The 24,307-nt window shown below is 41.4% G+C and overlaps 1 protein-coding gene across 4 annotated transcripts in view; it reads right to left on the reverse strand.

Moving 5' to 3' along the window:
* The window catches only part of MAP7 (microtubule associated protein 7), a 210,021-nt gene that overhangs the window by 180,392 nt on the left and 5,322 nt on the right, over positions 1 to 24,307 (reverse strand). The window contains exon 1 of one of the 4 annotated variants that reach the window (XM_077999445.1): positions 4,389 to 5,156. The exons of 2 other annotated variants lie outside the window; for them this stretch is intronic. In XM_077999445.1, the coding sequence (XP_077855571.1) occupies positions 4,389 to 4,521 (133 nt within the window). In that variant the 5' untranslated portion in view covers positions 4,522 to 5,156. Of the gene's footprint in view, positions 1 to 4,388; positions 5,157 to 24,307 lie in introns of those variants that run through there. One more of the 4 variants, XM_028847150.2, reaches the window with a different exon arrangement.

The raw sequence follows: 24,307 nt of genomic DNA on the forward strand, positions 1-24,307 counted from the left end.
GGGAGAGGAGTCTATATCCCTTAAACGCTCTGTTTCAGATTAAAATCTTGAGGCCAATGTCTTCACAGTTGGCACATACTTAACATTTCCACCACTCTCATCCTCTTCCCTTCCTGACTTCAATTTATACTCTTGCATTATTTGTACATATTTTTCTTCCTGCACTTCTGAGCAGAAACCATGTCAATTATCTTTGCATTACTTCCAAAAAACCCCAGCAGAGCAATCTGCCACAGAGTGAGCATTTAACAAATGCTGGTTTAGGAGGAAAACGCCTTATTACTTAATAATCACTGTGCTCAGCAAAATTCACCATAAGGCAGGTTTGCCTTGAGACCTATCCAAGGGCATTTAGTTACTGCAGCACCTAAACAGTCTCTCCTAAGCCAGTCCTGAAGTCAGCATTACAAGGAGGCTTGAGGTTCTGAGGTATAAGAGCATCAGCATAAGCCCAGCTCGCTCCCAGTGACTATTTAATTACTATGGTAATAACAGTCAGGTATGTAAAACATTACACTCCTACTGATTACATGGAAGAGTAATCACTTCTTCAAGAATTATCTAGTCTACCACCTAAACAAACTATTGCCACCCCACCAGATAACTATGAAGCCATCACAGAAACCCAGATGGTAATCTCCACGCTCACTCTTACTGAGTTATTTGATGTTTGCCCAACAGTATGGTACCTGAAAAGATGGTACTCATCATTAGCCAGGATAATCCTGAACGGAAACATTCAACTCATCAAATTTAGATGGTAAACTTCTTTACTACCAGTTTAAAAAAAAAGATACTAAGCATGAAAACCAGGTTTGGATACCAGGTTTGGGTATGGTTGGCAGATTAGGCCATGGGGTGGGAAAAGTTTCTGATTGTGTATCATAATAGTCACACACAAAATATAATCTGTATGTCATCTTGCTATGATGCTTTGGGAATAACTGATTTAGAAAATAAGAGAGGGCCAAGCACAGTGACTCACGCCTGTAATCCCAGCCCTTTGGGAAGCCAAGACGGGAGGATCACTTGAAGACAGGAGTTCAGGATCACCTGGGCAACACAGCAAGATCCCATCCCTACAAAAAACTTTTTAAAAAATTACTTGGGTGTGGTGGCATGTGCCTGTAATTCCAGCTATTAAGGAGGTTGAGGCAGGAGGATCACTTGAACCCAGGAGTTGGGGGCTACAGTGAGCTATGATCGTGCCATTGGACTCCAGCTTGGGTAACAGGGCAAGACCCTGTCTCTAAAGAAAAAATAAAAATAAAAAGGAGGAAAAAAAAGAGTCCATTAAGAGGTGCAACAAATGATACAGGCAACTAGTGACTGGTAATAATAATAATAATCAGAACAGTGCAACAACATTTAAGTGGAAAAGGAAAAATGGAATTATCTACACATCCAGTTTTCTGTGTTCTCATGCAGTAAAGAGGCTGTCTGCTCCTTGATGTTCTTTTTGTTTGTTTGTTTGTTTTTGTTTTTTTAGATGGAGTCTCGCTCTGTCGCCCAGGCTGGAGTGCAGTGGCCGGATCTCAGCTCACTGCAAGCTCTGCCTCCCGAGTTTACGCCATTCTCCTGCCTCAGCCTCCCGAGTAGCTGGGACTACAGGCACCCGCCACCTCGCCCGGCTAATTTTTTGTATTTTTTAGTAGAGACGGGGTTTCACCGTGTTAGCCAGGATGGTCTCGATCTCCTGACCTCGTGATCCGCCCATCTCGGCCTCCCAAAGTGCTGGGATTACAGGCTTGAGCCACCGCGCCCGGCAATGTTCTTCTTAATAACCACATTCATTTCAGGACCCAACCATATCCAATACCAGGAAGCAGTAAGGACGAACAAACCAGAGAAGACACAAATTCAGAACGTAACAGCTCTACAGACTAGAACTGTGTTGTCCAATAAGGTAGTCACATGTGGCTATTTAACTAAAATTTTGTTTCTCAGTTGCACTAGCTGTATTTCAAGCTCTGCAGCTGTGGCTAATGGCTATTGTATTAGACAGTGCATATACAGAACATTTCCATCATTTTCCATGGAACAAAGCTGGACTACAAAGTGAATATTCCTATTGTTAAGATGGACCCAATGAAAAATTCAGTCAAAGCCAATAATTTTATTCACTGAGCATAATTAGAGATGCCCAGGGTTATCTGGTTATTTTATTGAATGTGTCACAGAGACAACTGATGATCCACAGAAAGTTTGGACATCCTTATCAGCACAGGATTGTTTTTCTCAGTCTTCCTCCAATACCCACCTTTGCCCTCCCCACCACTGTGGGCAGGGATAGAAAGAAAAATGGTAGGGGGTCAGAAACTCCCTGATTAAGTCTCTCTTATCCAAGAACCTACATAAATTGCCAAAAATAAATAGGTTTTTAGAAGCATCTTCTTTCCTCCCCTTTCTCTTCCTTTTTAAAAAAATACTAAAAGGCAACTGAACAAAACAACAACAGGAGACAGGAAGAGGTATTCAAGAAAATTATTAAGAAGAGGACAGGGTGCGGTGGCTCACGTCTGTAATCCCAGCACTTTGGGAGGCCGAGGTGGGAGGATCACAAGGTCAGGAGTTTGAGACCAGCCTGTCCAATAATGGCAAAACCCCGTCTCTACTAAAAATACAAAACAAATTAGCTGGGTGTGGTGGCGGGTGCCTGTAATCCCAGCTACTCGGGAGGCTGAGGCAGGAGAATTGCTTGAACCTGGAAGGCAGAGGTTGCAGTGAACTCAGATTGCGCCACTGCACTCCAGCCTGGGCAACAGAGCAAGACTCCACCTCGAAAAGAAAAGAAAATTATTAAGAATAAAATGGATGGTTATCCTAAGTTACTGCCAAAAAGATATGCAAGGAAAAGTACCACAAATCAAGAATGTTTCCAAAAATACCCCATGGGAACAATTCAACAAATCCACATTAATTTTAAAAGTTACCAACTTTTCAGAGGCAAAATGATTTGCCGCTAAAAATTTAAAGTCCTTAGTTTTCATCCAGAGCAACACACTCTGGTTCAACGATCTAATTCACAGGCAAATAAAAGAATCACATTAAGTCACCTTCCAGTCATAGCATCATTTGAATTCTGAGGTCATTTGGTTCTCAGACAGGAGCCTGGTCTGATAGTAAATAAAAGTCAACTACAGTACTAAGATTCTACTTATTAGAACTTTCCTGCGTACAGTCTCATAAAAAGGAAGAAATATGCTTTTGGATCTGATGTAGACAGTTTCAATTACATTTAAGAAAAGCAAAGAAAGATTCATTCAAGAACCAGGAAAAAGAAAACCAGGAGTCCTCAGACACTGGATTCCATTTAACACTCTTCACTTTATCATTGCTTAAATATTTGCTTTCTACTTTGTGACGCTACCTCTCTGCCATCACAGAAGAAAATTTGATATCTCAGTGACAGAATAATTTAAGTGCATGCTAAAATTTAATCAGCACATAAAAGCAAGAAAACTCATAACCCATCTGTTTAAGAACAGCTTATATATTTTGGGGAAGGGGAAGCAAGACTTAGGATGCTGGAAAACATAAAACAAAGGCCTTAAAGCCCCTTTTTCAAAAATGCCTGATGTTGCTGTCTCTGGCTGATAATTACAGCCCTGGGAGGGCAGCTGTGAGACAATGCTGACGATGATGCAGTACACAGGCCCTCAAGAAGCTGGCAAGCTGCTGCTACCTTTCACACCGTGAAAGAACAACACAAGGGTCAGACTTCCCTTTTCTGTACCCTGTGCGTTTCAACTGCCATACACGCATTCAGTGACAAAGTTATCATCAGAAGTTATACAACCTCACGATCTGCTCCCTGCTCCCTAGCTTCACCCTCCACATTCGCCCTCAATGTTTGCTGTGCCCCTCTTTACTCTCGGCATTTTAGTAGGCATTTTAGTATAGAAAGAGAAGTGACATTTTGACCCTTTGCCTAGAAAAGGTTGCACTCTTGAGTCACTTTAACTCATCCCTTTAAAGCAGAAACTCACTTCATTAAAGTAAGCAAAAATTATCTGAGGCACCTAAGGAAGGTGGGGAGATGTTCGTTTAAACCTTGATAACTCAGTATTTTCTCCTCTTGATGAGGACAGAGTGACTGGTCACTGTTGAAGTGAGCATGGGAAAAATTAAAGATCTCTAGGCCAAGAAAGTAGCTTAAGTCAAAAAAGGCAACTGATCTGAAATATACCAAATCTACAAAAACTGTTTCCCATTTCATGCATACACAGCCCTACCGAGGGTATAAACACTACCAGCAAACCGTGCTAGGAGGTCACAAGCACTCCCCGGAGCATGCACGAGCAGCACAGTTTATAAAACGTTCTTTAGGCAGTGTGGGAGACAAGGGCTGGATCCGGCTCCGACCAAATGATGGAGCTAATGCATACCTTTCGGTCTTCTGGAATTTCCATTCTTTTGCTGTTCGTCTTCCTCATTAATGGTGAATAAACCAAGGGGAATTGGCCTTGCATTGGTCTTCTTCAGTCTCTCGTGTCGGAGAGCTGTAGCTGATCCAGGCATACCGCTGCTACTTGTTTTTTTTTTTTTTTTAATTATTATTATATTAAAAATATATGCTTATGTAATTGCAGCTCCCAGGAAGCTGCTAGTTCCTAAGCTGCCTGTTCATTTGAGCACTTGTAATAGATCCCCTATGGGTAAACAGTTTGCAAACAGCTGACAGATAGTACCAGCCACTTGGCAACTGAGGCCCTGCAGTTCCCCTCACCTAGCAGCAGCTTCCCCACCTCCCCTACCAGCCCCCTCCCACTGACTCCCCGACAGGCACATGCGCTGGTGATTGCTCGGGCGCATGCATGCGCGCGCGCGCGCGCGCGCACATACACACACACACACACACACACACACACACACACACACACACACACACACTTTCCAGAAAAGCCCTACTAAAGACACGCAGGGTCTGGTGCCTCCCACCACTGCCTAACCTGTTCAATCAGCTTCTTCCTGCTGCAGCACCTTTTCCCAGTCTTCTTCCTGCTACCGCACAGTAAAATATTCAGCTCACAGCAGAGAGGGGAAAATATGATACGCTGCCGTTAACAGTTGCCCTGACAACCCTGACATATCCTAATCAAGGAGGGCGGAGAGCAGCTCCATCTCCCCAGCTGAGAAGCGGCAGCTTGCAGGATGCTGGGTTCTGGGAACTCACCAGCAGAGGGTTACTGCGTGAGGCCGCTGGGCAGCTCCCTCTTCCTCTCAGAGGCAGAGCAGCAGGATGGGAGGAGAAAGAGTTTTGCTCGCACAAGCAGCAGTAGACTCCTCAGTATGGAGAGAGAGGCCTGAGGAAGAAAGGCTTTTTCTTCTTTTCTGGGCCAGGTTGTCTATCGTAACGTTTGCAAGCCCCTGGATGAATGAAGGCATGGCTGGTACCCACAGAGCAGCTCCCTTTACTTTCCTGACATTCTTACCACCCCAGAGCATGTATAAAAACAGGGTTGGCAGCACTGATCACAAGGGCCACCAGTGCCATGTCCCTGAAACCCTCCAGGGAAGACAGGCAAGGGAAGAATTATGCTGGCTCCCACTAGAGATCACAATGTGGAGTGTCTCCTCTGCAACTGAAGTTTCAAGGACAGAACCTATACTCGGGAATTCTCCAAAGGAGAAAAACCTGCCTCTATTACACCCAGCACACCCCCCACCCTCAGTCCCCACCACTCTGGGCAGTCACTACCAGCGGTGCTGAGCGATGCTCAACACCTGACCCAATTTTAGTTCTTTCTGGATCGTTTTCTTCAAAGCACAGAATCATGTGATTATTGTTTTCTCCTGAAATAAGCTATCTCACTTTAAGACTCTTCACTTCTAGACTGCTTAAAATGTATGCTGTCTCCAAAAAGAATTTACAATAAATGACATTAAAATGCGCCAACCCCCAAATTAAGAAAAAAAATTTGTTGCTTTTGCGTTTTAATAAAAATCAAGTCTGCTTAGCAAGTCAAAAGCAATCCTCCCACTCCCAAATTACTCCCTTACTTTTTCTCAGTACTTAAACCTACTTATCCAAGAGAGGACCCAAGGGAGTCTAAGACAAGTAAAATATCCTCTCTAAATCTCTTGTGTGAAACAGTAACTTTGGACAAATCACTTAACTCTCTTGGTGCCTCCATTTTCTCTGTAAAATTGGGGTGATGACTATCATTTACCTTATGGGATTAGGGTGAGGATTAAATGAGTGTGGTGCCAGCAACGTGAAGTGCTTAATAAATACCAACTATTATTATACTTTATAATAGTTTGCTGTAACTAGTCCATTTTTTGCTTTGTAATTATTTTCAAGGTGTTTCCAGTTCAACTATCAACGCTATCAGGAAGTACTTCTTCGTATCTACTCTTACTGTCCAGCATGGTGCTGGGGGATGTACTAAATGGCGAGCAAACACATGCTGAAAAAAATAAATGAATCTTCAGAACTTTTTCCCTCCACAGGCTGGTGGATTTAATTAAGTTCACATGTATTTATTAGATCTCTGGCATGAAGAAACGCAGGAAATTTCAGTTTTAGAGTTTATTTTAAATTGTGTCAATCTGTGCAGTGGGTCTTTGGAACAAAAGAGAATGGAGTTTTGGAGCTGAATGGGCCTGAGAAAACAAGGGAGTTAGCATCATTTTACATGCGAGGAAGCCAAATCTCATGAAGTGAATGAAATTCCTTGCCTAGGTCAAATGTTAGTTGGCGCCAAGTCTACAATTAAAATTTAGACCACCTTCCTCCTAGTCCAGTGCTTCTCCTGATGACGAATGCTTGACCCAGATGTTTTTGAATCCTAGATCTCTCTCCAACTTATGTGGAGATGGAAGGAAAGGGAGGAGGCATGCCTCCAATATTCAAGATCTTATTAAGAAATAAAAAAATGAATACAAATTGTAAATGTAACATACTTCCATAATTTTCTATATTTATAAACTTTTATTCTTGAATGAGACATTTGTTATTTCCTATTATTTTTCTTTAATCAGATGATCAATAAACATAGGTGTAATACACATCAATATCATACTATTTGTGAAATGAAAATATTTTCAAATCCACATTAACTTCTTTCCTCTACTTCAAGAGAATCAGGTCAGTATGTACAATAGCAAAAGCATAACAAAACAAAAAAGCAAAAGAATAACAAAAAAACCCACATATAAAATAAGCATACTTGAAATTACCTTTTGGTAAAGAAAATGAAAATCTATGTCTTAAGCAAATGACTAATTTCATTTAGAAATGTTTGTCACCCAAATACAGCTTACACTTTCCAAATAAAGCTAGCTGCTGCTCCAATAACTAACAGATCATCTCCACCGAGTCAAGATGCTCCCATCCTGCTGTCTTGTAAATCCTGCCTCCAACATCAACTAGCTGCATCACTGTCACAAAAAAGCAAACACCACAGATCAAATAATAATAATAAAGGATTTTCTTCCTCCCCTTATAAAGGACACATTTTTCACTTAAGACTAAATTCATTTGAGATTAGTTTCTTAAATGTTCACACCCAAACTTTAATGGATATAGGGTTAGCTCTTGCGGAATTCCAGGAATACTGTGGCTTGGCCCCTGTGGGGATGTGAGTACCATCTTCTCCCAATTCCCTTTGACGTTCTGATCCAAAACAAAGGCAAATACGGAAAGGGGTATGGTGAGACCTTAAATTTAAATATCTGCCAAAGTAAAATAAACACTACTCTGAATTCCTGAACTCTTTTGAGACGGAGTCTCACTGTTGCCAGGTTGGAGTACAGTGGCACAATCTCGGCTCCCTGCAACCTCCGCCTCCTGGGTTCAAGTGATTCTCCTGCCTCAGCCTCCTGAGTAGCTGTGATTACAGGCATCCACCACCAAGCCCGGCTACATTTTTTTTGTATTTTTAGTAGAGATGGGGTTTCACTGTGTTGGCCAGGCTGGTCTTTGACTCCTGACCTCAGGTGATCCACCCACCTCGGCCTCTCAAAGTGCTGGGATTATAGGTATGAGCCACCGCGCCCAGCCCCCTGAACTCTTCTCCAGCACTAAGGAGCATTTTCAATTAGATGTGGTACAAGTATCCTTGCACGTCACATGCAGATATAGAGGCTTTTAAATCAGTCCCCACGGGAAATGGGCATGCAGCTCTCCAATAGTCAGTCAGGTTTTGCAATTACTTTGTTTAAATCATTAAAGTGACAAATGTTGTATTAATAGAGACTTTGTACAAATTTGAGAGAAATGAGACATTGCCTCGTGCAACAGGGTTGATTTTACAACTAGATTGGCTTTACATTGCGTAAAAATATTCTGTGGTATAATTTTAAAATGTATTCACATGTATAGGTAAAAACACTACCACTCAGCTACTATAATTAAAACAGTCCCACAGGCCCCTGAGCAACTGCAGGCCCCACCTGCTTAGTCCACAATAAATTTATGTCTCTTTGTCCTCCTACCCTGGCTGGTTGGCATCTCTGGCCTATGTCCAACCTGTGAGTTGGATGAATATGAAACAGAGTCAAACCTGCTGATCGTTGGGGAAGTAAGCTCATGAGTTGGGCCTAGCTGTCACAACGTTATATAAAAGACTAACATGTAGTCACATGCATACACATACACACACATAGAATCAGCTTTCTGTTCACATTTATGCTTCCTAGACTCCTGTGACCATAAAGTTGGAAAACAGCACACTCCATGAATGAATCCAAGAAATCTGCTTAACCAGTGAGAAACAAATCTAAAATTTTCCTTTCTAAAAGCCCAGTGAGCTTTACGAAAACATTATTGAAAGAAAAAAGAGCCTAATTTGTACTATTCAAGGGCTAGAGCTGAAAACATAAATTATTACTGCAGATTGAATGGTCTGTCACCAGTAAATTACAAGTTCCATGTATGTATAAGTTATTTACTTTTCATCAGGGTCCAGAAGTTCTAAAATTCTTTTCCACATTCCTACATTCGAGGAGATGGTTAATTCTTCAAAACTCCCAGACTTCAGTAATCTTTTAAGTATTTAATGCATCTCCCCAAGATAAACTGCAATTTACTTCTAGCAGGAGTTTTAACAATATTTTTATGCAACTTAAAACCTATGCATGATTTTGAAAATGACAAAGCCAACACAGGTTGACATGGAATCAAACAACCACTAAGGAACAAAGGTTCCCATTTGGTTCTTTGCCACTCTATTCTTAAAGTTAAAGGGCGGCCTCAGAGTTTCCTAGAATTACGCCACTTACTGATGGCTTTTGTGACGATAAAGGCACAACATTCTGCCATCTTGCAGCATCATGCATAGCGTCAAAGAGGCTGGATAAAGAAATACTGCACAAAGAAGTATCAGCCCTTTGAAAGGAAAAGGCAGATTTGCTTTAATCTTCTTTATTTGACCACTTTTTGTTAACGGGCATATAAGAAAAACAGTAAATACTGCCCTAGTAGTGGTGATGCCATCAGCCAGAAGTACAAGGTCCCTGTGGTGCCTTTTTATAACATTTCTATAAATCTTCACTGCAAAACACTTCATGGAGCCTACAGAGTCCATTTTCCCACGTCTGCTCTATCATAAACAAATTTCAAACTCTAGGGATTCATTTATACAAATGTGAGGTGTGGATACTAAGCTTTAAAACCCTTTCCTAAACATTAGGTGTGAAATGCCACATTAAACCTTAATCCAGTAGCACATATTAGAGTGCCTCTCAGCCCTCGTATTCATTACTCTCATTGATACTACTTCATTAATGTGCACCACATGAACTTCTGAATTACTTGATAAAAGTTAAAGGTGCAAAGATATCCTCTCCCCTCACGATAATTAGGCTAAGAAATCCAGTTTTATAGATTCCAAATGAGGCAAAGAAATCAATCTCTGAGTTCAACAGAAGATTCATACAGATGCCTGGACTGTGTTTCTGTTAGTTACCTAATTCACTGAGGGTCTGTGAGCAGTTTAATTTAGTGTTTAGTTTTATTGTTGAGCCACACCATTAGAAAGATAAGAAAATGAAACTATGGTTCCTTGCCTTGCTTTGCTTTAGGAGTAGTAAAATCATGTCAAAGATGCCAGATGGGGTGCTTTGGGGCATGCCATCAGAGGGGATACAGAGCCAAAGGCATAATGTTTTCACCAAACAGAGGCAGTGGGGAGCCACTGAAGGGTATTGACAGCTAAATGTGTGATCCAGACAGGCCAGGATGAACTTGCAGTGAGAAAGAGAGACGGGACAAAGACTAGTTATGTAACTACTTCGTCCAAGTGGAGAAAAGGGATCAAATGGTGGCCATAGGGATAGACATAAAAACAGGAATATGAGAATCAATCATGTTTGTGTTTTTTAACAGACATCCCTCTAGCAGTGTGAAAAACTTATCCATAGGCTTGAACGTGAATACCAAGCTCCTGCAATAGTCCAGATGAAAGATGGAGAAGTGGGCAATGGAAAGAAAGGTAGTTAACGTTTTTATTAAAGATTAATATGACAACAAGTGCTTTATATCCATAGATAAAAGAAAACTAAGAGATGGATAGACTAAGGTCCAAAATGATCTCAAAGAATGAAATAATGAGCTATACTTAGACAGGATACAGCCTATTCAGTTTATTCCTACTGAATAGGCTATATTCTTATTAATTCAGTAGGAATAAACAGGAACATCTCTTTTTATATTTAAAAAAAGTTCAACTGGACAGGTATAAAATGAAGACCTACCCAAGCTGCACCAGAAACAAGGAGAGCACTTGGACAACAAGCTCACTAAACATCATCAGCGCACTGAGGAAGTAAAAACCCTAACAGTGTCCCAGCGGAATCGGCAGACACCAGCGTGCCTAATAGAAGACAAGCGTTCTCTGTTTTCTGGTCCTCATACCACATGGTACTCGCAAGATATTTGAAATAGGATGATAAATGAGAACACATTCAGAAGAGAGTGACCCAGGACTTATCATAAATATTCTAGGCCATAACATAGGAGACATAACATAGGAGAAAATAAGACAAGACTCCAGAGGAATAAAATACTAGAATTAAAGGTTAACATATGGAAGAATTTACACTTTTAGTGGAAGTGTAAATTTAGTTCTGGAAGAGAAAACTGATAACAGTGACTGGAAGTTACCAGAATGTAAAAAGTTATGTTTCTTGACATTGAAGATAGCTGTGCGCAAACACTGATCTGGGATGATGATGTTGGATTAATGCACTGTTCACAGGTTGGAATTTTTTTTTTTTAATCTCTAGAGCTTCTTCTGATCCTGAGACTCCATGACTTGATGTAAATGGAAAGTCAAGTTATATAGCCAAGAGAGAACACTCAGGCAGAGGGAAAAAGCAAGGCTGAGAAAAAGCGCTTTCCTTTGCTGTACCTGTGCGTTTACTTACTCACATGGCTTCATTTTGTAAGCAACTCTGCGTTTCATTATTTGACTTATTCAACTGATGGCCCAGAGGATTTAGCCTTAAATGCTAAATCACAGAAACAACTGAACCTTCACCAGGTGTTTGGGTTAGAAGAGGGCCACACTGGCCGGGCGCAGTGGCTCACACCTGTAATCCCAGCACTTTGGGAGGCCTAGGCAGGCGAATCACGAGATCAGGAGATCGAGACCATCCTGGCTAACATGGTGAAACCTTGTCTCTACTAAAAATATATTTTAAAAAATTAGCTGGGCGCGGTGGTACGCGCCTGTAGTCCCAGCTACTTGGGAGGCTGAGGCAGGAGAATGGCGTGAACCCAGGAGGCGGAGCTTGCAGTGAGCCGAGATTGCATCACTGCACTCCAGCCTGGGTGACAGTGCGAGACTCCGTCTCAATTAAAAAAAAAAAAAAAAAAAAGAAGAGGGCCACACCACTCTGATCTCTGCACCTGCAGCTTCCAGACCTCCCACATTCTCTCACCCACAATGTAATGAAAACCTACTGATACACACACCTGTAATCCCAGCACTTTGGGAGGCCAAGGCGGGTGGATCATCTGAGGTCGGGAGTTCAGGCCCAGCCTGACCAACATGGAGAACCCCCATCTCTACTAAAAATACAAAATTAGCCGGGCATGGTGGCGCATGCCTGTAATCTCAGCTATTCGGGAGGCTGAGGCAGGAGAATCGCTTGAACCCAGGAGGCGGAGGTTGCAGTGAGCCGAGATCGCGCCATTGCCCTCCAGCATGGGCAACAAGAGCCAAACTCCGTCTAAAACAACAACAACAAAAAGAACCTACTGATAAAGATGAACAAGAGAGTTTTCCCCTCAATGAGCCAATTTTTTATAGGTGGATCCCTATAGCTATGTGACTTGAGAGGTGAAATCTAAAAGTTTGTGAATGAAGAACGATACTAAAGAACAGCAAACCAATTCAGTGTATGACTTTATGGGCATTTTAAGGATAGTGATACACTAAGTCTTTAGGACAGCAAAGCATTGGACAGGTGAAGAACATTCATTTCAGAATGTTTTAAGACTTTTCCTCAGTCCCATCTGTGTTAGTCTGCTTTGTGTTGCTATAAATACCTGAGACTGGATAATTTATAAAGAAAAATTTTATTTTGGCTCACAGTTCTGCAGACTGTACAAGGAGCACAGTGCTGGTATTTGCTTCTGCTGAGGGCTCAGGACGCTTACAGAAGGAGCCATGGCAAGACAGGGAACAAGAGAGACATCAGGCTCTTTTAAACAACCAGCTCTCACATGCGAACTCACTCATTACCATGAGACGAGTGCCAAGCCATTCATAAAATTGGCTCCCATGACCCAAACATAACCCACTAGGTCCACCTCCAACATTGGATGTCATATTTCAACATGAAACCGTATCTAAACTGTATCACCGTCCTTTGCTACTTTGCCACTCTTTCCATTTCTTTCTCCTAAAACCTGAAATTAAAAGACATCCATTTTTTTCACTGCGAGTTTAATATCCTGTTTTTACCTTAAAAAAAATCAGGAAAGATTAATTTTTAAATTTTATCTCTTAAATAATTAAAATGATTTGTATGATTCCAGGTAAAAACTGTTAATTTTCTTCCTGAGTGTCGGTGTATCAGTGAGGGTTCTTCCAGGGAAATAGAACCAATAGTATTTTTGGCTATTTCTCTGGAGAGAAATATATTGTATATAAAGACTTATTTTAAGGAATAATGGCTGCTGCCACTGTGGGGGCTAACAAGTGTGAAATGTGTGCAGCAGGCTGGCAGGCTCGAAACTCAAGCAGGATTTCCATGTCACAGCTTTAAGGCAGACTTCCCCCTCCTTCTTCTTTCCTAGGTCTTCACCTGATTGCGTTTGGCCCACCCATAGCCAGGATAATCCCCTTCACTTAAAGTCAACTGATTGCAAATGTTAATCATGGTTACAAAATACCTTCCCAGCAACAGCTGATGTTTGGGTACCACAGCTGAGCCCAGTTGACACTTAAAATTACCTATCAGTCAGTGACCTCAGACAGATTAAGATACTACATTCCCACATTCAACTCAACATGCTGCGAATGAAAGCATGCATTCAAAAGTCAAAGGTTTATGTATCAATGATCACAATCTTCATTGAATAGGATGGCTACTATTTACTCAGATAATTTTCCAATACCGTAACGCTCTATTAATATAATGTTCCTACAGTTGGGGTCAGGATATCTTAGACTTATTAAATCCCTCTTTATTTTCACTAATGATCACCCTTTGAGAATCAAGTACTGGTGAGCTTAAAAGCGTTATCAAATAAACCCTTTTGATGAGAACTAAGCAGTCTGTTCATCTGAACATTAAATGATTCAGGAAGTACAGATATATAGATTACAAAAAAGTCCTTCTCTATTATAATGAAGTAACCCCACTTTCTCAATCAGTAGAAACTAAAGTATATAGATACGTACATGGGGGGAGGAGAGAGGGTTGGATAAAAATGCTTTTCATGAGAAAAGCGTATGAAGGTTTGAGGCACTAACTTTATTTTTTGGTTTATTTATTAACTGAAACTAACTGTTACAGTTTGGATGTTTGTGTCCTCCAAATCTCATGTTGAAATGTAACCCCCAATGTTGGAGGTGGGGCCTGGTGGGAGATGACTGGATCATGGGGGTGCGTCCTTCATGAACGGTTTAGCGCCATCCCCGTGGTGATGAGTAAGTTCTCCCTCAGTTAGTTTACATAAGGTCTGGTTGTTTAAAAGTCTGGGACCTCCCGTTACCCCACTCTCTTGCCATGTGAACGTGCCTGCTCCCGCTTCACCTTCCACAATGATTGTAGGGTTCCTGGGACCCTCAGCAGAAGCCGAGCAGATGTCAGTGCCATGCTTGTACAGCCTGCAAATCCCTGAGCCAATTAAACCTTTTTTCTTTATAAATTGCCTAGCCTCAGGTGTTTAAGTGACACAAAAAAGGCCTAACACGCCAATTCTGACAAAAGAAAAAAAATTACATACAATTCTCCAGCATAGTTCTGAAACCAATCTAGAGGAAGGAAGCACCTAAAAGAAATGCCAAATTATATAATTGTGGTGAGTAAGTTAGAGGCTTGGTACATTTTCCTTCAGTGAATGTCACACTGAGAATTGTCAGTAACCAACCAGAACACCAAAAGCCTTTAAGCTAAATTATAAAGATACAAGTATATTTAGGATTGAGTAACAAGCTTAGAAGCTCTTAAAATTTGTAACTGCTAAGCAAAAAATGTTCCTAATGCATCAATATTTTTTAAAAAAAATATGAAGTATTAATTTCGAAGAAGTAGATGTTACTAGCAATCCAGTAAGGTTTTTTTTTGTTTTTTTTTTTGACAAATACATCTTCTCTTAGGCTTGACTGACCTAGAGCCATCAAGATTTTTAGGGGGCTCTATATGAAAATATTAACATCTCAAAAAGATTAACAGGTTGGTAAGCACTCGGAAGACACCTACTTCATTTCTCAAACCCTTCCACTTTTCATATCCATAACCTAAACCCATGGATGGCAGCTTAGGAAGGATTATAATGACAAAGGAGCCTTTTGGCAAACTTCCTAAAACACCCCAAATGACCATTTTGCCTTTTTCATAAAGTGTAATGGCTATACTCCAGACACCTGCAATGTTGCAGTAAAGAAATCAAAATCATAATAAAAAATCTCTCCTTTCTCTTAAATTTTTTGCTGGAAATACTTCTAGCTGGCTCCTGTTTCCACAGGCATGAAGACACTTGCCCCTAAGTTCCTGAAATAAGCAGTAGCCATGTCCCTTTACTGCCCAGAGCCAGACTTTATCCAGCGCACTGGAAAAAGACCATGTTTACAACAAAAAGAGGGAGGTTTGTATAACAAAAGCTGTTTTGAAAATAACTGCAAATCTGCAAAGTGTTGAATGAACATGTTTCCAGATAGGGACATCTGTAATAGTAAGCAACACTGTGCTGTGTAAGAAAAAATCAGCTTTGCACATTGTACAAGGGGTTCAGAATGCCCAATTCACAGGTGTCTGAACTCCATATCCAGAGTCCTAATTCTGAACCTTCTGGCATTTCATACATAGGCCTTCTCTCCTCCAAAGGCTTCTTGAAGACTTACTTGCTACTGTGGGTGTCATTAATGAGTCCTGCAACACTCTCACAATGACATGTGGGTCTCATCACATACATGGTTTAGATTTGTGTTGCACAGTTGGTTGATGATTGGAACTCCTTTTCTTTTTTCTTTTTTTTTTAACTTTGATGCTGTTCTCAGCGAGCAGCAGATAGATGTTGGGCCTGATCAGTTTGTAAATAAGTTGAAGAAATGACATTCTCAAATCAGTCCATTTTAGACACAGCTGGGATACCGAGGACTGAATCTGAAATGCCAACCTAGGGCTCTTCCCTGTGAGGCTTCACTGGAGTATAAGATTATGGGGTTTTTCTATCCAAAGTCATTTGAGTCTCACAGGTCTTCTAGACTAAAAATAGCTTCCCACTTCTCAATTTATTTCCATACTTTCTTTCAGCTGTTGAGACATCTCTTCTATTTATACTCTATCTGGGCCTTATACAGTCACTGCACAAAGTATATGGATGTAACTTTTTCTATATACAGGGAGGGCATCTTCACCAGGATATCTGGATGGGTTTATTCCTAGTGTTAAGTAAATCCGTACAAAACTTATTTCAATAATAATTCAGTTTATTTTTACTGAATAACACATTTTAATATTTCAAAGATGGCATCGGGAACACTTGTTTAATCAATTTCCACAGTGGCTACTGGACACAAAAAGACAATTTGGGGGCATTGTTGGAAGAATCTCAACCCAGGACCCATCTGAGGAAGTGACGTATTTTCAGATTTACGAAGTTATGAAATTAAATAACTTTTATTTTTTTGGTTTTTTTGAGACGGAGTTTCACTTTTGTTGCCCAGGCTGGAGTGCAATGGCACGATCTCGGCTCACCGCACCCTCCGCCTCCTGGGTTCAAGCGATTGTCCTGCTTCAGCCTCCCGAGTAGCTGGGACTACAGGCATGCGCCACCACACCCAGCTAATTTTGTATTTTTAGTAGAGATGGGAGTTTCTCCACGTTGGTCAGGCTAGTCTCAAACTCCCAACCTCAGGTGATCCGCCCGCCTCGGCCTCCCAAAGTGCTGCGATTACAGGTGTGAGCCACCATGCCTGGCCAAAATTTTTAAAAGATATAAAAATCTAAATTCCAAATTGAACAAGATATCATTTTCTTAGCGAGAAATGTGCCTCACATACATGCCCACACACCACACCCAGGATACACCTTGTAAATGGTATTCTGCAACTTAAGAAAGTTTCTTCTAAAATTTGTGACTTTAATAAGACAACTTACTGATATTTTCTATTTCATGTATGTACTTTGCTTGAAGAAACCCAAACTGCCTCCTGCTTCTCATGAACATCTCGTGGAAGGCAAGTTGTATGTTTCCTCTATTTTCCTGGTAGAGAAGCATAGTCAACGTGGTGCTAGTGCCTTGTTTATAGTCAGAATGGGTGTTAGGAGGTCCATCTCTCTATGGCTTAAAGCAACATACCTCTGTAGCAATGTTTTAGCAAAGGACTTAAAATTTAGAACTATGGGCCAGGCGCTGTGGCTCACGCCTGTAATCCCAGCACTTTGAGAAGCCGAGGCAGGAGGATCGCTTGAGCCCAAGAGTTCGAAACCAGCCTGAGCAATATAGCAAAATCCAATCTCTACAAAAAGAGAGAGAGGAAAAAAAATTAGCTGGTGCCTGGCATAGTGGCGTGTACCTGTAGTCCCAGCTACCTCAGGGGGCTGAGATAGGAGGGTCGTTGGAGCCCAGATGTCAAAGATGCAGTGAGCCATGATGGTGCCTCTGCCCTCTAGCCTGGGTGACAGAGTCACCAGAGCAAAACTCTGTCTCAAAAAAAAGAAAAAAAAATTAGAACTATGATACAGCCATTAAAAAAACACTTTTGGATTCCATAAAAATAAGCCAAGGCCGGACACGGTGACTCAAATCTGTAATCCTAACAATTTGGGAGGCCAAGGTGGGTGGATCACCTGAGGTCAAGAATTCAGGACCAACTTGAGCAACATAGTGAAACCCCGCCTCTACTAAATATATAAAAATTAGCTGGGCATGGTGGCGGATGCCTGTAATTCCATCTACTCAGGAGGCTGAGGCAGGAGAATCACTTGAACCTGGAAGGCGGAGGTTGCAGTGAGCCGAGATCGCACCATTGCACTCCAGCCTGGGCAACAAGAGTGAAACTCCGTCTCAAAAAAAAACAAAAAACAAAACCAGGAAGGGCTTTTACGGGTGTTTAGCATGATCACATAACAATCTAAGGGTCTCACAGGCCAGTGTACAGTAACCTCCTGGAACATTTGACAGGTAAAAACTATCATCCAAAGTGCTTTAATGATGCCTTTGATCCCAGCGCCAAGCCTATGACAATGTGATCACACAGCTACAATGAGGTCTGAATCATCATTACATTCTGATGCCTTCATTATGGAGAGCCTACTGTGATAAATAAAAAATGGCTTAAGGAAGAAACTTAGCATGCCAGGGTATGCCCATCGTTTCACAGTAATGCAATACTAATCTTCACTAATCATGACAAGAATTATAACAAACACTTGGTGCTTATGCTGTGTCAAGCACTGCTCTAAGAACTTCAGTATTAACTCATTTAAGCCCTGTGACGGTATTACCAATATCCCATTTTAAAAAGGAAGACACTGAGGAAGAGAATGCTTACATGACAGGCCCAAGATCCCACAGGTACCAAGTGGTGGAGCTGAGATTGGAACCCAGGCAGCCAGACTCCAGAGACCTTGCACAAAATAGTAGGTTACAATTACCCCTAAATAATTAGTGTTAGGTTTGAGCTTCAAACCTCACAGCCTCACACATGCTCAGTTTCCGAATAATCTTAAAGAGGAATCAAAGATACTCTTTTCTAGGGATCAGTCCCATCCAACATCCCCTACTGACCTTTTCATTTTGGCCTTGGACTTCACAGTTAGAAACACACTAGCTGCAAAGAGGAGAAAATGAAAAGAAATCATACTGCCAAAGGTAAGCCCTCCCAGAACAAGCTTCAAATCACAAAAGATGGCACAAAACCTCAGGAGCAGGCATGAACGCAACTCAGAAGTGCCTGTAAGCTGGGTGTGGTGGCTCATGCCTATAATTTCAGCACTTTTGGAGGCTGAGGCAGGAGGATTGCTTGTGTCCAGGAGTTTGAAACCTGCCTGGGCAACATAGAGAAAACTCATCTCTACAAAAAATAAAATTAGCCAGGCATGGTGGCATGCACCCATAGTCTCAGGTACTTGGCACGCTAATGTAGGAGAATTGCTTGAGACCAGGAGGTCAAGGATGTAGTGAGTCATGACTGCGCCACTGCATTCCAACTTGGGCGACAGAGCAAGGCCCTGTCTCGAAAACAAAAACCAGAAATGTCTGTACACATTTCAGTGTGTAGTGCCAGAGATGATAATTTTAGGTGATAATCAAAGCACAAGTTGAATAATCCTGCTAAGAAAAAAATGCACAGTAAAAACCGCAGAGGTTACCAGCTGGGCCTTGGGCACAGCGGCATGCGGTGAGAAAGAAGAGAGGTGAAAGAAAGAAAGATTAGCCTGAAGGGTATTAGCATCTGGTCACATGGAAGGGAGAAGGTCGTACTTGGGTCAACTATTTATAGACAGAAGAAACAAGCCCCAGCCTCCAGAGCCAGGGACCTGGTGATGAGAGGTCAGGAGTCACTAGAAAGATCTCCGGGAAAAATGTATAATTTTCTACGAAAGACTTAAATATCTACCCCAATTTAACCTTTCCTGGTTTTAAGGGGCAGGATGGAGAGGAAAGCAGTGTGAGAGCTAAGCAAAGTCGAAAACAAGAAAATTGAATGGTCTTTTGTCTCACTGCACATATTCATACAGAAATGTGCATACATGTGGCCACTGAATATATGTGTGCATATTTAGCTATTCAATTGTACTCAGACCTGTATTCACATCTGTATTTCCTTCAAAAAAAGTCCTGGGGCAAAAATAAGAGATAACTTGAGTAAACTCACTAGATTTAGGGCAATTGCCATTCTGATTTTCCATGTGGTTTCCATAAGCAAGGTGCGCACACTTGACACCACCCACCACAACGGTCAAATGGAAGGAATACAATAGGAAAGGCTCTGAATCAGTAGTTCTCAGCACTGACTGCACACCAGACCATCTGGGGAGTTTTAAAAACACTGCCACCTGACTCCCATCCTGCAAGATCCTCAGATAATTACCTTGGATGCCACCTGGGCATCCTGATATTTAAATGGTCCCCAGGTGATTTTAAATCACTGCCAAGATTGAGAGCCAATGATGTGAATCAGTGATACTCCAGCACATGGGCCCAATGATCATTTCAACAACATAACCTTAGGGTCAAGGAGTGACCCATATTTAAATGAATCCACCAGGCCTGTGGTGAAGGCTGTCACTGGACTAATTTGGAGCATGAATAGAAACCAGTCCAGCTGGAATGCAAGAAGTAAGTAACCAGGTCCTGGCTGGTGTGCCTGCCACCCCAAAGACTTGGGTCAGGAGCTTCTGAGAACCAGAAGCCCAGATTTGAATCTTGAGAAGCAGCCAAAAGTTTTGCTACAGGAACACATCTTACAGTCAATTATTATGCACATTATTGCAACCAAGCAAGCTTCATGATGAGGGGTGGAGGTGCTAAACGAAAGGCTCCTTTCTAGAATTTCATCTTGACAGTTAAACTGATCCTAGAGAACTTCTTTTCTACATTCAACAGTGTTGGAGAAATAAGTTTTATACTCAGAGGTTATGCCATAGTGAAGGACATTTCTCTTTACCAGAAAGCCAACTCCAAAAAGAAAGCTTTCATAGGATTTAATTTTAAAAGTTACAGAAGGAGAAATTTTAAGATACCCCAAATCTCAATACGCTAAACTTAAAGATATATCATTTATTAACAGTGCCTATGAGGTGCAGCTCACATATGCCAAGTGCACTGCTCCCAGCCTCCTCCCTGCATTGTTTTACACCCTGTGCTCATCTGTACCATCTGGTCAGGTGTGTCAATCCTCCTTGGCACTTTCTCATGATTCTTTTTTCCACAACTATTCCTAAAGGAGCATCAAGGATGAAGAACTGTTGAATGCAGTTATTCTTACTGTCAAATACTACATATTACTCTTCAAATCAAAATTCAAAGTGGGGCCGGGAGTGGTGGCTCACACCTGTAATTCCAGCACTTTAGGAGGCTGAGTTGGGCAGATCACTTGAGTTCAGGAGTTCGAGACCAGCCTGGCCAACATGGCAAAACGCTGCCTCTACTAAAAATCTAAAAATTAACCAGGCATGGTGGTGGGCGCATGTAGTTCCACCTAGTCGGGAGGCTGAGGCAAGAGAATCATTTGAACCTGGGAGGCGCAGATTGCTGTGAGCCAAGATTGTGCCACTGCACTCCAGCCTGGGCAACAGAGCGAGACTCTGTCTCAAAAAATATATTTACAAAAAAAATTTCACAGTGGTTCCTAATAAGAAAATCTTATAGATCTTTTTCAACAGGCTATTTCTCAAATTAAAAAGATACTAAGGAAAATAATTACTGAAGAGAAAATCCAAATGCCATTTAAATATGTCAACCATAACTCAAGAGTTTTACAAGAGCTAAGATAGTAAGGAGGTAGACAGTATCACTGCTAGAAAACTAGACAAACACTAAAACTGAATTTTATAAAAAAAGAATAAGCCTAAATACCATTAACATTTAGCCTATGGAACCTTAGACCATGAGGAAGTGATGAAACGTCCAATGATAGACTATCAAGGCTTTACAAAGCACTGTATCTGAGAACTGGTAAGTATTCAGTTTGACAATACAAAATGTGCCAATAAGGAATTAATCAGGGTAATAAACAAGGTATATGACCAACATGTCTAGCTTTCTAACAACAAAACAAGTTATTTCCAAGTTGCAGAAAGCCATATCTCAAGGGATTAGAAGACAGACTATTAAGGAGGAAGAGAGAACTTGAATTGGCAGGGACTGTGCTATATAATGGCACTTCCATCCATAATCAACTTCAGAATGTATACTCCACAGGAAATAAGAGATACCATGGATCTTCAAGCCAGCAATGGTGTGTTAAAATTAAAAAAATAAATAAATAAAAAATAAAAGAAATACTATGGGGAAAAAAGAATGAGGGAGAATAAAGATATGAGAGCCAAATACAAACTCCATATTATACCTGGGCTCTGGGATCAACACTACCTCCAGGCTTTCTTAATTCATGTGAGCATGGGTTAGCATTAAAAAGGCACTATTTTACTTTGAGGTGATTACATTGCTTTACTCAAAGAACTTGGTGGAATGGCTAAAGTTTTAAAAACAAACAAAACTAACAATGCTAAGTATGAGTGAGGATGCAGGGCAACCAGAACTCACATACGCTGATTGTAAGAATGTAAAACCATTGAGACGCTCTGGAAAAGTTTGTCCATTTCTTATAAAGTTAAACATACAGTTACATGAATCAGTAATCCTATTCCTAGGTATTTACTGAGGATAAATGAAAACTACGCTCACACAAAAACCTGTAGGTAACTGTTTATGGCAGCATTATTCATAATTGCCAAAACCTGGGAACAACTCAAATGTTCTTCGATAAACCATCTATGATACATCCATACAATGGCAAACTACTTCATCAAGAAAAAGGAAGGGACTACTAATATGCACAACAGTGTGCCTGAATCTCAAAACCATGATGCCAGGTGAAAAATTCAGACTCAAAAGGTTACGAAATGTGGGGCCGGGTACGGTGGCTCACACCTCTAATCCCAGCACTTCGGGATACCGAGGCTGGTGGATCACCTTTGATCGAGAGTTCAAGACCAGCCTGACGGGGTTTCATAGAAACCCCTTCTCTACCAAAAATACAAAATTAGCCGGGTGTGGTGGCGCATGCCTGTAATCCCAGCTATTTGGGAGGCTGAGGCAGGAGAATCGCTTGAACCCGGGAGGCAGAGGAGGTTCCTGTGAGCCGAGATCGTGCCATTGCACTCCAGCCTGGGCAACAATAGTAAAACTCCGTCTCAAAAAAAAAAAAAAAAAAAAAAAAAGGTTACACAATGTATGATTCCACTTTTATGACATTCTGGAAAAGGCAAAACTAGGAAGATGGTAAACAGATCAGTGGTTGCCAGGGGTTAGGTGTAGGAAGAGAATCTCACTACAAAGGTGCAGCATTAGGGAATTTGGGTTGGAGGCAGAGGACTCTTTGGGATCATGTTAACAGTGGTGCTTACATTACTCTATACATTCAATAAGAACTAAAAAACAAAAGAAAATGAGTAATTTTTGTACACAAATTTTTTATTTATTATTTATTTACTGAGACGGAGTCTTGCTCTGTCGCCCAGGCTGGAATGTGGTACTACTATCTCAGCTCACTGTAACCTCGCCTCCCGGGTTCAAGCAATTCTCCTGCCTCAGCCTCCTGAGTAGTTCGGATTACAGGCATATGCCACCACACCTGGCCAATTGTTGTATTTTCAGTAGAGACAGGGCTTTGCCATGTTGCCCAGGCTGGTCTTAAACTCCTGAGCTCAAGTGATCTACCTGCCTCAGCCTCCCAAAAGTGCTGGGATTACAGGTGTAAGCCACCGCACCTGGACTGTATGCAAATTTTTAAATAAATTTTTAAAAATCCCTCTGCCTATTCAAGGATTTGTAATTTTTCCTTTCACCAGCAAGCTTTATGGGAGGGTCTATTAAATTGGCTACCTTTCCTTCCCAAACTGTTTATCTAATAATCACTTATAATCTGATGTAGCCCCAACTCTTCCACCAACAACTGAAAATCTTCTTCTGGGGTTGGTCAGTGACTACTAGTAACCAAATGCACAGCTTTTTATAAAATGTCTTCATCAGTCTTTGAATCCCTTACCTCTCCATCCTTCTCAGCAGGTGTGACATTGCTCAGCTGTGCTTTTCCATCTGTCTGCTTTGCTGGTTCTTCCTCCTCCCACGCTTTACACGTCATCTCACCCTTCCGTGGTTTTTCTGAGCTCTCCTCACTCCCAAACCTTCAGTCATTATTCCTTTATGGAGTGAATCCCAGAGTGCTGACCTCTATTTTTCTCTTTTAGTCCTATACTTCCAGTTGCCTTTTGAACATTTCCACTTACAGATCTCTCTTATACCACACATTTTCATATCTAAAGCAGAGGGTTTTTCTTCCTGTTTCTCCCACCAAAACCTGATTCTGCTGGACACAGTGGCACATGCCTGTAGTCTCAGCTATTCGGGCAGTTGAGCCAGGAAGATCACTTGAGCTCAGGAGTTCAAGTCCAGCCTGGGCAACATAGCAAGACCTGCCCCCCTCCCCCACCTCTTTGGGATAAAAAACAAAACAGGTCCTCCTCATATTTTCCAATAAGTCAATAAACCAAACTCAAACTTGGAAGTCTCATATGTCACCTTTTTACATGCAATCCTTTGACACATGCCCCTGCAGAACCTTAATCGTCTCTTCCTATTGCCATGCTAACGACTGCCTGGATTTCTGCTGGAATCTCAAAGTTGGTGTGTATGTCACTGAACTCTTCTTCAGTCCATCCTCAAGTCTACATTGCTACTTTGAAATGAGGACCGGCTGAGTAGACCTAGCCCTTCATTGATCTCCAGAGATCTGGCTAATCTGGCTAGGCAGATGTTTCTCATGCATTCTCATCCCTGCAGATGCACCTTTCCTAAAGCAGTAAAAGAAAAAAAAAAAAATCAATGGAAGAGAATGACTTTCCCAGAGGCAGGAATTTTGCTTTCATCAGCTAAAGGCACAGCTGAGCTCTT

Source organism: Macaca mulatta, chromosome 4 (genome assembly GCF_049350105.2).
Source record: "Macaca mulatta isolate MMU2019108-1 chromosome 4, T2T-MMU8v2.0, whole genome shotgun sequence".
Taxonomy (NCBI): Eukaryota; Metazoa; Chordata; class Mammalia; order Primates; family Cercopithecidae; genus Macaca; species Macaca mulatta.